The following is an 18,552-nucleotide window of genomic DNA, read 5'->3' on the forward strand; positions in this document are numbered from 1 at the left end:
TTTTTTTACATGGAAGGTGTAGGAGAGTGTTGCCAAATTAGAAAAGCATCTAAAAAATCTCGAGGAAGATAAAAATGCTGAAGAAACTCAGTGGGTGAGGCAGCATCTATGGAGCGAAGGAAAAGGTGAAGTTTCGGGTCGAGACCCTCCTTCAGACTGATGTGGGGGTGGTGGGGGCCGGAAGAAGAAAGGAAGAGGTGGAGACATTGGGCTGTGGGAGAGCTGGGAAAGGGAGGGGAAGGAGGGAGAAAGCAAGGACCACCTGAAATTGGAGAAGTCAATGTTCATGCCGCTGGGGTGTAAACTACCCAAGCAAAATATGAGGTGCTGCTCCTCCAATTTACGGTGGGACTCACTCTGGCCATGGAGGAGGCCCAGGACAGAATGGTCAGGTTCGGAATGGGAGGGGGAGTTGAAGTGCCAAGCCACCGGGAGATCAGGTTGGTTATTGCGAACTGAGCAAAGGCGTTAAGCGAAGCAATCGCCAAGCCTACGCTTGGTCTCACCGATGTAGAGCAGTTGAAACCTAGAGCAGCGGATGCAGGAGATGAGGTTGGAGGAGGTGCAGGTGAACCTCTGCCGCACCTGGAAAGACTGCTTAGGTCTTTGGATGGAGTCAAGGAGGGAGGTAAAGTGACAAGTGTAGCATTTCCTGCGGTTACAAGAGAAAGTACCAGGGGAGGGGGTGGTTTGGGTGGGAAGGGACAAATTGACCAGGGAGTTACGGAGGGAGCAGTCTCTGCGGAAAGCAGACAGGGGAGGAGATGGGAAGATGTGGCCAGTGGTGGGATCCCGTTGGAGGTGGCGAAAATGTCAAGAGGATTATCTGTTATTTGTGACGGCTGGTAGGGTGAAAGGTGAGGACAAGGGGGACTGCCCTTGTTACGAGTGGGGGGATGGGAAGTGAGAGCAGAGTTGCAAGGTGTAGAAGAGACCCTGGTGGGAGCCTCATCTATAGTTGAAGAGGGGAACCCCTGTTCCCTAAAGAATGAGGACATCTCCGATGCCCTGGTTTGGAACACCTCATCCTGGGTGCAGCTGCGACATAGACGGGGGAATTGGGAATAGGGGATAGAGTCCTTACAGAAAGCAGGGTGGGAAGAAGTGTAGTCCAGATAGCCATGGGAGTCAGTGGGTTTATAGTAGATGTCGGTAGGTAGTCTGTTACCTGCGATGGAGATAGTGAGGTCTAGAAACGGCAGGGGGATGTCGAAAATGATCCAGCTGCCGGATGGACGTTAGTGGGGAAATGGATGAAGTCAGTGAGTTGGGTGTGGGTGCAGGAGGTAGCACCAATGCAGTCGTCGATGTAGCAGCGGTAGAGTTCGGGGATAGGGCCACGGTATGCCACGAACAAGGATTGTTCGACGTACCTTACAAAGGGCAGGCAAAGCTGGGGCCGATAAGGAATCTGGATATTCCTTATCATTTATATTTTTCAGTTTGTATTATTATTTAATTAATCCGGGATTTTTTTAAATATCAAATTTACAGGATGGGACATCACTGGCAAGGTTAGTATTTGTTATCCATTCCTAATTGACCATGAGATGATGGTGATGAGCCGTCTTATTTGACTACTGCAGTCCTTTTGATGAAAGTGCTACCACCATGCTGTTCAGGAGTGAGTTTCAGGATCTAGATACAGTGACGATGAAGGATTAGCGATGTATTGCTATGTAAACAGTATGCAACTCCAAGGGGAATTTACAGATAGGCGATAAGAGCCTGACATACTGCTCAAGCCAGCACCAGCATTACATGGAGAACCTTTAATTAACCATGATGCGTCTTGGAATGAATTTTACCACATGCAGACAGGCCATTCAACCAAACTTGTCTCTTCTGGTGTTTATGGTGTTTTGAACCATCCCCTACAACAGATCACCCTACCATCAGAACCTTCCATTTCCCATGTATTTATATATCTTTCTCATAGTTTCTATGTGAGTCTTGTTTGCAGGCTCCAAACATATCACTTGTATGTAGACGACACCTTAGGTTCCCACAGTTGAAGCCTTGTCGTAGATTAACCCTTATTAATCCATGCCATTTATAGCAATGTTACAAAATTTTGAGATTTAAAAAATCAAGTCTGCAATTTATCCCATCAGATGAAGCATAACAATAAGTTTAATTTGACACCTAATTCACTTTCATATCTCAAGTAATAAAAAAGTTATGGCCATTTTCATACTCGGAAATTAGCATCTTGTTCCCTATTGATTTTCTATGGACATAACAAAAAAGCTGTGATCGTGGACAGTCAAAAGCCCATAACCTTCTTAAAAATTAAGAGAACTGAATGAAATTTTCAGTTATCATAGATTGAAGCATTCTGAAACAAATATAAAATAATCTTACTTGGATGACCTGAAATTAAAGCATATAGTTAGTTAGTTTCCCAATTGTAGCTAATTTCAAACTTCAATTACTAGATCTAAACATCTATCCATTTCTTAATAAATGATTAACATTTTTAAATAGCCCAAGTGTCCAAATAATATTCACAAATAATTCACAATAAAACATGAATTTTAAATCTCATTTACATCAATTTATAAGCCAAATGGAATGAAATTTAGTGTTCAATTGCTGTAAATTAAAGTCAATTTAAATCGGCTTTCTAGTGGGTTCCTGTGAATGCGCTGGTTTAGAACGTTCACATTGCGCTGGATTTGTGCCCTCAAGTGCCCAGAAAAATACTGCAGGATATAAAGAGCCCAAAATGAACTACTCGCTATAGAAAACTTTAATAACAGGGTTATATACAAGCCCCATTTAATGTAAAAATAAGGTACATACCTTTAATTGTTTGCTTTATAAAACCCTGGGGCTGCGAGAGGTTGCGAGTTGAGAGAGTGATTTTTAAACTGCTATAAATATTATACAAGGCCATAAAAACTAATAATACCTTTTGCGACGGGGTCTTTCAGCGATTTTCCGTTAATGATTTACTAGGCTGAACATTTTCGATTGGAGCAGCCTAGTAAAAATCGCGTTTTAAACCCGCCCCCTCTAAACAGCGCCAAAATTGCGCACACGGGGTGGGGGCAGATGCTCAGCCACGATTCAGGTAACATTCAGGTTTTGTAACATACCTACCATTTATAATCTCCACTACACATATTTGCATGCCACCCATTACATGCTATTATGGTACCACACTAACAAGGACAGCCAGCTCTCACAAGCCACGCCGAGCTGGGAATGCATGGCTGGCAGTTTGAATGTTCTGTCTGACATGGAATAAAGACTACTGTTTCACCATGTATGTTGTCGCGGATCATTTACAGACATTGTGTCAGAATCCTTGGGCCACGTCTCCAACTCTTTTGCCTGAATTTATTTTAGTCAATTTTTTTACAACAGCCAATCGCTCTGTTGTCATGGCTGGATCGTTTCGTAAACCTGATCCTCTGATATTCGACAGTGAACTTGCCGAACGTTGGCGCATCTTCGAGGTGGAATTCGGAAGTTTAATTGATGCTGCCCACCTGGGCGCTGCTCCCCACACCGTTGCATCAATTCTCCTCAACGTAGCGGGCACAGAGGCTGCCCTGCGGGCACAGGATTTCTATTACGCCCCTTGAACATACCGGTGCGGTAACCCAGGATGTGATCCCGGCAGAGTATCAGAGACCCCACCTGCCTCCTCCGAAAGTTCCGTGACCTGTGCCAACTCCGCACTAAAGTTATCTTGGAGCACCACAAATTATTTTCCCATAGCCAACACGAGGACGAGACGGTCGAATCCTACATCGGTGCCCTGAAGAGCATCGCTGCAAGATGCCACTTTCCAGTACTCACCACGGTAGACTCGTATATGGCATCCTGAATGACAAGGTGAGAAATGAACTACTGCGGGATGAGGAGCTCACACTGGCTAAGGCTGAACGTGCCTGCCTGGTTGCAGGGTCACTGACATCCATATCAAATCGCTGGGACTGGGACCCCACTCTGTTTACGATGTCCATGCCTTCTATAGGTCCCTGTGACAACCATTAACAACCCCTCGACAACCACCTACAACCCCAGGTAGGGTAACCGACCCACTGGTCCATAGCTGTGGTCATTTCATGAGCAATGCCTCGCTTACGGCAAAACCTGCCACTACTGTAAAAAGAAAAAACATTGTATTCGGTATTGCCGCGCTCCTGGTAACAGAGCCCAGCCACAAGAATCTCTCTATGCGCTCGAGCCCACACTTTCGCACGAGGCACTGACTGAAATAGCAGCACCAGCCGAGCCACAACCGCAACACCTGCAAGAAGACAGCCAAAACATACATTCATGTATACCCGATTCACCGTCTAAAAATGGTGATCCCATGACACTGCTCAGTATCAACAATACCAAAGTCACTGCAAAGATAGATATGGGGCACAGTGCAACGTTCTATCCTTATCGGACTTCCAAAGAATTCACAACAATGAAACTGTCATGAAAACAAACTCCAAGTTATCCATTTGGTGGTGGGGGGGGGGAGTTGCAACCGGTTGGTAAAGTCACACGACAATGCCATCTAGCGTCTTGAGTTTACAAACTGGATTTTTTTATTATTAGAGGGGAAGTGCCCCTCCTTCTGGGGCATCGATGCATGCCATGATATAGGCCTAGTCACCTGTGTCTAGTCACCTAGTCACCGGCAAAACTGTGTAATAACTATCTACCTCTCAAAGTCCCACCCAACAACTACTCGCACAATACAAAGACCTTTTTGACAACCAGCTGGGCAGGCTTCCCACAGAATACAGCATTGTAATCGACAAGGAGGTTACACCTGTCGTTCACTCTCCACATTGAATCCCGCACGCAATGAAGGACCGGGTCAAGACTGAACTAGACAGAATGGAAACACTGGGCGTGATAGCCCCTGTCAATGACCCCTCCCCCTGGGATCTTCGGCTGAATGACTCATGTTTCGGCGAACCGGCTCCACCCTGCCAATTGCCAAGCAACTACTAGAACCACAAGTTTGGGCACCGTTGGCGATCCAATCCCAGCTCCAACACCACCGCGACATACAAAGAAAATACTATGATAAAACCAGCTCTCCGCACCAACCGCTCAACAAAGGACAGGTTGTCCGCTTACGGTTGCTCAGATGCTATGACCGCCTCAATGTCATTCTGGGGTCAACCACGGAGCCACGCTCATACCTGGTCAGTGTTGACAACGGCATCTACTGATGCACCCGCCAACACATCCTCCCGGTTAATGAACGGCACCATCCCTTCCTTACGCTGATCATCCCGTTGGTTTTCCCTCACGCTCCACGAATGCCACTCCAGCGATTCCTCTACCGGTGCCAGCGCCATCCGTGCCTTACCCGGTGCCCCCATCTCCACCAGTGTCTTCTCCATGGTCACCCGATAACTGATTTGCTTCCTCAGAGAAGGATGAGGCACACGAGAAGTACTACCGTACACGTGCAGGTCGTGTCTGCAAGCCAAACCCGCTGATTAGAAAGTTCACCGGCTATACTTGAACTGTGCATGACCCATTTAGTTTTATGTGCTCATATATGCACAAGCACGTACAAGTAAAATAAGAAATACACACACTTTATGTTTTACAATATATACTCCTCTAACCACTCTATATATGCTTTGCTTCTTTAAGAGGAAGGATGTAGATTAACCCTTATTAATCCATGCCATTTATAATCTCCACTACACATATATGCGTGCCACCCATTACATGGTATTACGTTACTACACTAACAAGGACAGCCAGCTCTCACAAGCCACGCCAAGATGGGCATGCATTGCTGGCAGTTTGAATGTTCTGTATGACTTATGAAATAAAGACTAATGTTTCACCATGTATGTTGTTGTGGATCATTCACGAACACTTGTGAAACGTAGAGTATATTCTATTATAGCATTGACTTGTTCATCCTTTCTATCTCCCTGATGATATTTCAAAATTATGTTATCCAGTTTGTCCTTGAGGAGATGTTTCAAAGTGCAACACCATTACTGGAGTCTGTGTGGCACAATGAGCCACCCGTGCAAGAATTACAGAATACAATAAAAAATGCGATGGAAAAAGCACTGATACCACTGAAAAGCTATGCCAAGGAATATGAGAAATTCTTACAACTCAATGAATTGGATATTGGCAACTATATCAAGTCAGTATTCTTTTATCACATTTATTCTGATGAATACAAACTATTGATAATGTTTATACTACAAGGAATTGTTTGCATCCATTAGGTCAATAAGCAGGTGTCGTTCTGGATCTTACATAGCTGAAAAAGCTTTGATTTTTATGCTGAGGTGGAGTGAAACTGATTGAGTTTCGGTTTGACAATTCCTGGAGGACAAAAATGTCCAAGTAAGGACATGGAAAAAAATCATTATGTATCTTTCGAATCTAATTCACTGATTTCTGTTCTGCTATCAAAAAGAGAAACTACTCATGAGAAGTTTATTATTTAAGTGTGTTTATTATTGAAATATACATTTATTTAGTCATGATGATAAGATTGTGACCTTGGAAACTGGGCAGATGAAAGAAGTAAATACATCTCAATGAAGCAGATGCCTACCATCCAGTGTTAAACAACCTGTTTCCACCATCACTCACAATTTGATCCCACCTACCCATGATCTACAATTGGACAATCCACCTGTAATGTGCACTCAACTTCCAAACTCTTCAACCCTAACGCTAACCTGAGGATTTCCCTGATGAGTATTCTTTTCAACCTATCCAACGATCTCTTCATGGTAATTGCTCATCCCATCAACGTTCCTTCCAACCTACAATCTCACAGAACCATTACCTATCTTGATCTTTGATCTCTTGTCCTCGTCTCAATATCTTTGTTGATCTTCCGTCCCACAATATATGAACAACCTATAATATTATCAGCCCTTTACAATTTCTCAGTTTTCTGTAACCAGTGATTTCCCCTGACATGTAATTTTTCAACCATATAATTTCTTCAAAACATCCAACAACTTTCTCACTTCTCACTTCTCACTTCAAACAAGCCACTGCACCCAACTTCTAATCAATCTTTTAACTCACAGGATGCTGAATTTCCCAACATCTGCTTCCATCCTGCCTGGCTGTAAAAATGGAGTCCACTGAATACCCACATTAAGATGATTTCCACTTGCGTACTCCAGCATCTGCAATGTGGATTATCCCATTCTATTGTTTGCCGCTTCAACTGTGTTGAAACTGCCGTTGTAAATGCAGCTGAAACTCCATCATCACAAGTTCTACATGTGGCCAGGAAGACAATCCTTAATTTGAGATGATCAGCATGTAATGGCCATGACAATTATTGAGATTAATATTGTCATCTAAGTATTATCTAAGTTCCTGGGCGTGCATATTTCCGATGATCTCTCCTGGTCTCAGAACACTGATGCAATTATAAAGAAAGCACATCAGCGCTTCTACTTCCTGAGAAGATTAGGGAGAGTCGGTATGTCAAGGAGGACTCTCTTGAACTTCTACAGGTGCACAGTAGAGAGCATGCTGACCGGTTGCATCATGGCTTTGTACGGTAACCTGAGTGTCCAGTAGCAGAAAAGGCTGCAAGAAGTTGTAACCAATGCCCAGTCCATCATCAGCTCTGACCTCCCTACCATCGAGGGGATCGATCGCTGTTGCTGCCTCAAAAAGGCTACCAGCATCATCAAGGACCCGCACCATCCTGGCCACATACTCATCTCTCTGCTGCCATCAGGTAGAAGGTACAGGAACCTGAAATCTGTAACATCCAGATTCAGGAACAGCTTTTCCCCCCACAGCCATCAGGCTATTAAACACAACTTCAAATAAATTATGAACTATAACAGCCTATAGCACTTTATCTGTTTACTGATGTATATATATATATATATACACTAGATCAAGTGCAGACCCGTTGGGTCTGTCCCTTCCCCCCCCCCCCCCCCCCCCCCCCCCCCCCGCACTCACGCTAATCACCCCCCTTGATATTATGTTAATATTATTAATTTGCTCCTTTTACCCCATAACCATCTGCTGATGCATAGCCCCCAACTTGCAGTCACATCTAGAGGGGGAACGGGGGGGGCGGGGGGGGGGGGGGGGGGGGGTCGGGGGTAGAGAGTGAGGGAAGAGAGAGAAGGGGCAGAGACACAGAGAGAGAGACAAAGACACAGAGAGCAGAGAGAGGGACAAGAGGGATAGGGGGGTGGAGAGGAGGAGAAGAGGGGAGGTGGGAAAGGTGGGGGAGGAGAGAGAGAGGGTGAGAGTGAGGGGGAGAGAGAGGGGGTGCTGAGAGGGAGGAGCGGTGGGGAGCAGGGAGGGTGGAGGGAAGAGGGTAGGGGGTGCGGAGAGGAGGGGGTTTAGGGGAGGGAGGGAGGTGGGGGAGGGGATGGAGGGGAGGAGAGAGGGGGAGGGGGGGGGGGGAGGAGAGAGGGGGAGGAGGGGGGTAGAGAGGGTGTGCTGAGAGGGGGGTGAGATGAGGGGCGGGGGAGAGATGGGGAGCAGGGAAGGGGGAGGGAGGGTGGAGGGAACGGGGTAGGGGTGTGAGGAGGGGAGGGGGGGGGGTTTAGGGGAGGGACGGTAGGGGAGAAGGGGGAGAAAAAAGAGGGGAGAGAGAGAGACGGGGAGAGAGACGGGGAGAGGGCGGGGGGGGAGAGATGGAGGGGGCGAGAGAGAGAGGGGGGGGGGGAGGGGGGAGGAGGGGGGGAGAGGGGGGAGAGAGGGAGGGGGGAGAGGAGGAGGGGGGGAGAGGGAAAGGGGGGGAGAGAAAGAGAAAGAGAGAGATAGGATAGGGAGAGAGAGAGAGAGTGCCCTTTTACTTCAACCCAAACTACCATTTGCAGGCAGTGCTTTTTTTTTACCTCTAACCATATTTTCATTTTCAAACCAAATTAAGGGTACTCACAGTGCTGTAGATATTTGTTCAGTGTCATTCAGAGAGTGACAGAGACTAATTGACAGAGCTCCATCTTGCAGAGATTAATTGAGGCACACCACTTCCTAGTTTTATAGTCCCTCCCTCCTCCCCTGCCGCCAGCGGGGGCAGCAGAGAGAATGGGTAATTTTGTAAAAACATTAATATCTCTGTCATTATTCATCGACGGGAAAAATCCTCGGCACACATGCGGCGGAGGGGGGCTCTGAGCGAGGTGGCCAAAAATGACGGCCGTAGGTGGCGGCGTTCTCTCGGAAATCGCAGCACAGAAGGCCAAAAGCGGTCAAGAACAGAGATTTATTAATATAGATTATGGTATATGGATACACTGATCTGATTTGTATTTATGACTACAATATCCTGTTGTGCTGCAGCAATGTAAGAATGTCATTGTCCTATCTGGGACACATGACAATAAACTCTCTTGACTTGACTTCTCATCAGAATTCCTTTCAGCACAACTTCAACTTCTGTTAGTCTTAACCTTTCCAACTGCTTCAATGCAGGTTCCGCCAGTGGCTTCAGCCAGGCAGTGGACTTGCTGTCTGTGAGGATGCAGATGTTCATCAAAATAATCTGTACAGCTCTAATTCTTGGTGTTCTATGAGTCGTTCTGTCATAGTGATTCATATTTTCTTACAACATAGAAGGAGGCCATCCATCATGCACTTGATGCAGTCCATCAAGTCCATGCTGCCTTTCAAACCATTCCCAGCAGTCCCATTTCTCCACTTATTTCAGTGATTTATTCTCTCACATGTATCTATCAATTCTCCTCATTCTTACCTCTGCGTGAGTAGCTTCGATCTGGGCCTTAGTTGATAGACCTAGTGAATGTTTTCATCATGGCATCTTAAGAGCAGTGAATATTCATGGACCCATTGCCACTACACAAAGACAGTGTCCCATCAGTATCCTTATCTGTAGGAGGACAATTGGTGAAGATCCGTAACACCAAAAAATGAATGCTTCACAACAATGATGGCAGCACTCTCAGTAGGCTGAACTAGGATGAACAGTGAAAGTTTTCCCCACAGAACTCAGATGTTGGAGTACTTCTGTCTGTTGCAAATCAAGTCTTTGAATGTTGGAACTGGCTATACTTCCATGATGAAAAGAATAGCTATATTCTTATGCAAGGTTGAAGCTGAACCTCTTTATGCTTCTAGATATTGCAATCAGATTTTCTCATGTTTCTCGATAATACAAGTATATCAACATGGACTGCAACCTAGTACTCGTCTGAATATTCTAGATAAAAGGTGGTGCACGTTATTCTACAGGAAACTGAGTGATTAGCCACTCTCTCTCGACCCAAGTCTCCTGCAGGAAATCAAAAGAATCCCCAGAGACAATGTTTTAGTCTCCTCTCACTAGGAGTGTCTGACATGAACTTGCGCTTTTCCAGTTCTGATGAAGGGGTTCAGAACCAAGAAAATAACTTTTTTTCCTTTCCACAGATCCTGTCTGGCCTCTTGAGTATTTCTGACATTTTCTGAATTTTCAGCATTTACAGTTTTTAATAAAATGTCTTAAACTTTTCAGATTTCAATCCTCGATAGGATTATTTTTTAAGATTCACTTTATCAGGACTGGGGTTGCTGGTAAGGATAGCATTTATTTCCTATTCATAATTAATCTTGATGAGGTGGTGGTGAGCTGCCTTCTTAAACCACTGCAGTCCTTCTGGTGAAGGTATTTCAGTGAGAAGGATATGGAAGCTTTGGAAAGGATGCAGAGGAGGTTTACCAGAATGATGCCTGAATTAGGGGGTATTAGTCACAGGGATAGGTTGGACAAACTTGAATTGTTTATTCTGGAAGGCCAGAGATGGAGGGGAGACTATGAGCGAGGCATAAATAGGGTAGACAGTCAGAACCTATTTCTCAGGATGGAAAAATCAAATATGAGAGGGCATAGGTGAGAAGGGTAATGTTTGAAGGAGATGTGCAGGGCAAGTTTCTTTACAGAAGATGGTGAGTGCCTGGAACACACTGCCTGAGGTAGTGGTGGAAGCAGGTACGATAGTGGCTTTTAAGAGCCTTTTGAATATGCACATGGCTATGCTGGAAAGGAGGGATATGGATAATGTGCAGGCAGATAAGAGTTGGTCTGGGCATCATGTTCGACACAGAAATTGTGAGTCAAAGGGCATGTTCCTGTGCTGTACTATTGTATATTCTATATTTTAAACCGATGGATCATTACCTGGGACTTCTGGTTGAACATGGTTACAAATGCTCCAGCCTTGTGTCTAGAGTGTGCAATTGCTGGACACCATCATCAATGAGGATGGAAATGTACATGGAACCTGCTCCTTCCATTAACTACTTAATTATCCATTATTACTCATGGACAATTATGAATGCACTGCAGAGATTGATCTGATGTATTTACGGGAAGTTCACTGTGGTTTGTCTTTTGTTTGCTTTTTTGTTGTTTTGCAGCTATGTTGCTACCATATTTTAAAATGCTTATTCCCGTTGCAGCTTATCCCATAAAAATGGATATATACATAGTGGCAGATCCATTAAAAGTTATTTTATTCATTAAATTATTTCATATGGTAAGGCTTCAGATTTCAATATTTGTGCTTTTTATTTTTTGTGTTGCATACTTTAGCACATTTAGCAATCAGGAACCTACAGTTCAGGAAGTAAAACATGAAGTGGAACTGCATTTGAAGAAGAAAACTAACATTGAACGTACAATTCCTAGTAGTATTATTATCGGGCCCTTTGTGGTCAACGTGGAGGCATTACGAACCAACCTTGCCAAGAAATGCTATGGCTTGGCTCAAGCTGTGTTAAAAATGTTCGCCAAAAGACTTCACAAGCAAGTGGAGGAAGTAAAGCATTTTTAGAATACTCTACTGCTATACAACAAGTTATCAATTTCAAATTGATGATTGCTCTAATTTATTGAACCAACTGTTATAGTTCTCATTTATAAATGTTTTCCTGTATATATTCCTGGATGAGTGTTGTTCCTTTGGCATTGAATGAACAAATTTAAAAGCAAAAGTAAAAAAATCCACATATGTATAGACTGAATAATTGATTTCCAAGAATCAGTGGAATCCTATCAATGGATTGACTTAGGTAGCTTGCAACCCAATAGTATGAACATTGAATCCTCCTTTGTCAGACTATCTGCCTATCAAAAAGGTTGACCTTTGCCCAACCATCTGTGTTCACCTATTATCTGCCATGGTTTGGCAGAGGAGAAACATCAACTGTCCATGTTCTCCAGAGATGCTGCCTGACCCGCTGAGATACTCCTGCACTTTGTATCTTTACTTTACCTGCATGGATTACAGATAATTTACATGGGAAAATGGATATCTGAGAAACTATATAGTTAATCCTTTATAAATGTATCCTTATATTAAAGGATAATGAGTGCATGAATGGAATTTTCTATTCAGAATCCTATTTTGTATTGCTGATGGAATTATATTTTTTGGGTGGAAAGGCCCTCTGTCCCATCAGTTGGATATTAACATTTCCAGAAACACCCCCCCCCCCAAAAAAAAAAAATTTTGTTTCTTTTTGTGAATTCCTGCTATATTAAAATATTCTGACATTTGTAGTTTCAAGTACCTTTTGTAACTGAATTTCCTGTTTATACCCCAAGGGTATATTATGGGCTAATATTCGGCTGACGGAAGGTACGGTTCAAACGCTTGGAGTGCATACAAGTGTGTCCTTGTACTTTGCCTGTGTTTCCATAAAATGGTAATTATGTGAAATGCAAGTTGACTGAAAAGTGCTATATAAATAAGCTTATTATAAGGTGCTCTATAATGAGAAATTATTTATTTATTCCCATACCTCTCCCACAGTACGCCCTGAACTAAATGTAAAACATTTTTAATCTTGAAGAAGGATGCTTCACTTGTGGTTGAACCAAAACTAGAATGGAATCAGCCTTCAGAATTTCTGTACCCTTATGCTTCTTCTAACGTACTGATGTAGAGCTATTGCAAGTTTAATTAAAAGAGACGTTAACAAGTCAGGGAAAAACAATGTATGGAATTAACATGGAAATAACTTGACAATTTTGATGTCTTTATATAATAATTTGATGTGATATGTATTATTTAGATCAATGATGATTTCAAAACGATCAACAGAAAATTGTTTGAGAAGGCCAACACCATTGAAGATTTGACAGATCACCGAGAATGGATGAAAAAAGTTCCTGAAATGCTGAAAACAAATGAGGTACAACTATACTGTGGCAGAGAAACTATTCTGTAGCAGAAAATCTGTGGAATCCTCTGCCACAGAAGGTAGTTGAGGCCAGTTCATTGGCTATATTTAAGAGGGAGTTAGATGTGGCCCTTGGGGCTAAAGGGATCAGGGGGTATGGAGAGAAGGCAGGTACAGGATACTGTGTTGAATGATCAGCCATAATCATATTGAATGGTGGTGCAGGCTCGAAGGGCCGAATGGCCTACTCCTGCACCTATTTTCTATGTTTCTATACAACAGTATTAGAAAATACAATTGAGTCCATCAAGACATTTCTTGCATCTGCTCTCTATTTCACTTTGGATTCTGCTCGGCAAATGAGTGAAAGCACTGAATTAATATTAGTTTATCCAAAAAGTGATTCAATTAAACCCCAGATATTCACCATAATTACATCTCCTCTATTCAGTGAGATTGGTTATTCATTTCTATCCTTGCTGATTGTGGACCTGGCCTGCTTCCAATAATTAACACAACAACCCAGGAACTATTGGGTTCCCCAAAGGGCCATAGCAATAATTAATGTGATATTCCACCTCCTTCAAATTTAAATTGATGTCTTCTTAACATTTTTAACCTAATCTTTCGAAAGGTGTACACTTATTTTATGTTTTTCTGTCCTTATGTATAGTTCATTATTTTGTACTTTCTCTCATTGGACCAATTAACAAAATAATGACTGAAGGTGATGAAACTCAAACAGCATATTATTAGAGAAAATGCTACTTATGTAGCCTTTTGAAGATTCTCTTAATTCATTAGTCCCAGTATGAATATGGGGATGGGGATGGGGATACATAAAAGTAAATTGTCCATTTCTCAGTGGTCAGTCTGCTCTTTGCCAACTATTTATATGGATTGACCAGTTATTTTTTGTTGTCCATGGGGAGCCCCAATTATGGTGATGGCAAAGGATTGTTAATTTGCCTCCTTCATGTTGGAAATAATCATTGCCTGGCAATTGCATGATACAAATATTATTTCCCACCTATTACCACGTGCATGTCTTCCCATTCTTGATGTAAACAGGCATTGGCTGTTTCATTATCATAATTACATTATAGTTCATATTAGCAATTGTTAAAGGAATTATTGCTGGAGGGTAGTCATGGACAATGCAGTTTAAGAAGGCTGAACCTAAATCCCTCTTCAACATAGTGAAAAGGACTTTGATTCCACAACGTCCACTGGCAATGTATTCCAGATATCAATCATTGTGTAAAAAAACTTACATTTTTCTTCTCACCTTAAACCAATGCCCTTTTGCTTTTGACACTATCAAGGGGAAAAGATTTTGACTATCTGCTCTGTCTATGCCTCTCATAATCGTATATATTTCAGTCAGCTCATACTTCAGCCTTTATCACTCCAAGAAAAACAAACCCAGCCTATCCAATCTCTCCTCATAACTAATGTCCTGTAATCCCGTGTCATGGTAAATCTCCTCTGCACCCTCTTCAGCATACGCTTCTTATAACGTGGCAACCAGAACAACATACCATATTCCAAGTATGGGCTAACCAAAATTGCAAGCTAACATCCCAAATCATATATTCTGTGCTCTGCCTAGGAAAGTAGGCATGTCGTATTGTGTGCAGTTTTGTTCCCCTAATTTGAGGAAGGGCATTCTTGCTGTTGAGGGAGTGCAGCGTAGGTTTACATGGTTAATTCACGGGAATTAATTCGCAGGACTGCCATATACTGAGAGAATGGAGCAGCTGGGCTTGTACACTCTGGAGTTTAGAAGGATGAGAAAGGATCTCATTGAAACATATAAGATTGTTAAGGGCTTGGACACACTAGAGGTAGGAAATATGTTCCCGATGTTGGGGGAGTCCAGAACCAGGGGCCACAGTTTATGAATAAGGAGTAAGCCATTTAGAACGGAGACGAGGAAACACTTTTTCTCACAGAGAGTGGTGAGTCTGTGGAATTCTCTGCCTCAGAGGGCGATGGAGGCAGGTTCTCTGGATGCTTTCAAGAGAGAGCTAGATAGGGCTCAGGGGATATGGCGGAGAAGGCAGGAGTCAGGAGAATAGCGGAGTCAGGGGATATGGGGAGAAGGCAGGAACGGAGTACTGATTGGGGATGATCAACCATGATCATATTGAATGGCGGTGCTGGCTCAAAGGGCCAAATGGCCTACTCCTGCACCTATTGTCTATTGTCTATTGTCAGATGTAATTATACACACACACTCCCACATCCAAGATGAGATAGATAGATAGATAGATAGATAGATAGATAGATAGATAGATAGATAGATAGATAGATAGATAGATAGATAGATAGATAGATAGATAGATAGATAGATAGATAGATAGATAGATAGATAGATAGATAGATAGATAGATAGATAGATATGATTTGATAGTATATCTCTAAATAGCATAGATGTGTAGGGGTCCGTCAATAGCTCCCTGAAAGTGGCTACACAAGTACATAGAGTGGTAAAGAGGGCACATAGAAACATAGAAAATATGTGCAGGAGTAGGTTATTCGGCCCTTCGAGCCAGCACCGCCATTCAATATGATCATAGGTGATCATCCAAGATCAGTATAGGAGCCTCCTTTCTCCCCATATCCCTTGGTTCAGTTAGCCCTAAGAGCTATATCTAGCTCACTCTTGAAAACACCCAGTGAATTGGCCTCCTCTGCCTTCTGTGCAGAGAATTTCACAGAATCACATTGTATGCTTACTTCCATAGGTCGGAACATTGAGTATAAGAGTCAGGAAGTCATGATACAAATTTATAGGACTTTGGTTAGACCGCATTTGGAGTATTGCATGTAATTCTGGTCACCCCATTACACAAAGGATGTGGAGGGTTTGGAAAGGATGCAGAGGAGGTTTACCAGAATTATGCCTGAGTTAGAGAGTATTAGCTACAGGGAGAGATTGGACAGATTTGGATTGTTTTCTCTGGAACGACGAAGATTGTCGGGAGACCAGATAGGATTATATAAAATGAACGGTATAGATAGGGTAGACAGTCAGAATGCTTTTCCTAGATTCCAGAATCTAAAGGGCATAGCTTTAAGGTGAGAAAGGCAAAGACTAAAGGAGATGTGCGGGGCAACTTTTTTACACAGAGGGAGGTGAGTGCCTGGGATGCAGAAATTATTTTTGTTCTGTTTATGTTTCAGAAAGAAATAGCATTAGGATTATAATATCAATACATTGTTTTGTTGCAGGAAATAACAAACAAACTCATGGTTGAATACGATATTTTTGATGAATTCCTGTTCAATCTAACCGATGAAGATTTTCAAGATAAGTGAGTACTATTAGGTTTTAATGACAATTTGTTTAAAATTATATAATGCTCTATCTGGTACTTGCTGGAGTTGGTCCTTTAGTAACCAGTTGGTTTCTGCCTACTACTGCCCACATGGTAAGCTCCCATCAAAGAAAGCCCGAAAATAATCTACCTCAGTCACTTCTCCTTCCAATAGGCTCAATAGCTGCAGAAGTAGAGGTGAGGTTATCTCCACACTCCCTGAAAGCATTGCAAAGAGTAACCTGAAGCTGAGAATAACAATAATGAAGCATGAAAGATAATTTGTTGTATTTTAAAGACAACTATGTTTTAAGTGTTGATTAATGTGTAATGATCTGACAGTTGCTCTATTAAGGAGAAATGAGCTTGCAATGTATTGCTAGGTTATACAGGCTATGGACATGGACCAACAGGATAAAGAACATCTATCTGCACAACAAAATATACATTGTTATTTTTACTATAGGCATTTTTCATGTGCTTCAATTAAGCTGGACATAGTCTTGCATGTTTGCAGTAGAGTGAAAATCACACCACAAAAATTAGTCTAGTCGATGTCAAGGTTCAAATGCAGAATGTAGGATCTAAGATTAGGATTTTAATTGTAGGATTTTGTGGTTGGGTTGGATTTGATTGTCCACTTTTTCTCATGCCACCTGCAGTGCCCTCCATAATGTTTGGGACAAAGACCCATATTTACTTATTTGCCTCTGTACTCCAGAAAGATTTTCTAATAGAAAAAATCACATGCAAATTGTCAGATTTTAATAAAGGCAATTTTTATACATTTTGGTTTCACCATGTAGAAATTAGAGCTGTGTTTATACATAATCCTTCCATTTCAGGGCACCACAATGTTTGGGGCATATGGTTTCACAGGTGTTTGTAATTGCTCAGGTGTGTTAACTTGCCACCTTAATGCAGGTATAAGAGAGCTTTCAGCACCTAGTCTTTCCATCACCTTTGGAAACTTTTATTGCTGTTTATCAACATGAGGACCCAAGTTGTGCCCCGGTCGAAACTCCGGCATCGGGACGGATTGCACCCCTATTCCCCGCCCCCTCACCCACATAAAACATATGAAGAAACACTAAAACAAACCCTTAACACACACGCAAAACAACAAAAACAGAGAAGGGCCACGACAGTCTGCTTGCGAGACGGCTATTACGGACTCACCCCTCTCTGTCTGCTGGCCGGAATGGTTCTGGGACGTGCTGAGCAAAAGAAATCCGATGGTGGGCCGGATGCTTGCGGAAATAAAAATACGCTTGTAGGCCGGATAATTTCGAGTTACGGGACGCATTTGGCCCGTGAGCCGTAGGTTGCCGATCCCTACTCTAAACTCTTTCTATTGCTATAACTATTCAACTATTCTATGAAAGTTGTAATTGTATCCATGTCCATAGCTTCCTCAGAGAGCTTGTTCCCAAAATGAACTATTCTCTGAATGGAAAGAGTTGCTCCTGAGGTACCTCTTAAATTTTTATCCTCACATTTCAAGCTTGTATCCTCTAATTTTAGAATTCTTTATCCTGGAAAAAGACTGTGAGTGTTCACTTAATCCATGCTCCTCATGATCTTGTGTGCCTCAATAACATCACCCCTAAGTCTCCTATGTTTCAAAGAAAGATGTCCCAGCCTATCCACTACTCAAGCCCACGTCCCAGTAATATCCTAGTGAATCTCTTCTGCATCTATTCAGACTTAATGATATCCTATCTATAGCTGGGTGACCAGAACTGCACACAGTACTCCAAATGTCTCCAATGACATGTACATGATGTCCCTACCTTTGCATTCAAAACCATTTTTAATGAAGGTACACATACCAAACATTTTCTTCATTCAGGGAACTATGTACTTGTACTTCTAGATCTCTCTGTTCCACAACAATCTTTGTTTGAATAGGAGAATATTTTTCTCACACATGGCATCTCTCTGGTCATACTGAAGGGAAGTCTGTTCCCAAGCATTATGGATTATCTCTGTTGGTGGAGAATATCTAGGTATTTATTTGCCTCAACCTTTAGCATCTGGAGAACCACAAGATACTCGTATGTGGTGTCTATGTGTCCATTGAGAGGAACAATACTCATAA

The 18,552-nt window shown here is 42.6% G+C and overlaps 1 protein-coding gene across 1 annotated transcript in view; it reads left to right on the forward strand.

The window, feature by feature from the left end:
• Positions 1 to 18,552, forward strand: part of dnah1 (dynein, axonemal, heavy chain 1) — a 217,222-nt gene that overhangs the window by 25,476 nt on the left and 173,194 nt on the right. Inside the window, exons 13-16 of the mRNA XM_055647806.1 lie at positions 5,946 to 6,139; positions 11,537 to 11,762; positions 13,021 to 13,140; positions 16,366 to 16,448. Coding sequence (XP_055503781.1) covers positions 5,946 to 6,139; positions 11,537 to 11,762; positions 13,021 to 13,140; positions 16,366 to 16,448 — 623 coding nt within the window. The remainder of the gene's footprint in view (positions 1 to 5,945; positions 6,140 to 11,536; positions 11,763 to 13,020; positions 13,141 to 16,365; positions 16,449 to 18,552) is intronic.

The sequence above is a fragment of the Leucoraja erinacea genome, chromosome 16, assembly GCF_028641065.1.
Source record: "Leucoraja erinacea ecotype New England chromosome 16, Leri_hhj_1, whole genome shotgun sequence".
Lineage (NCBI taxonomy): Eukaryota > Metazoa > Chordata > Chondrichthyes > Rajiformes > Rajidae > Leucoraja > Leucoraja erinaceus.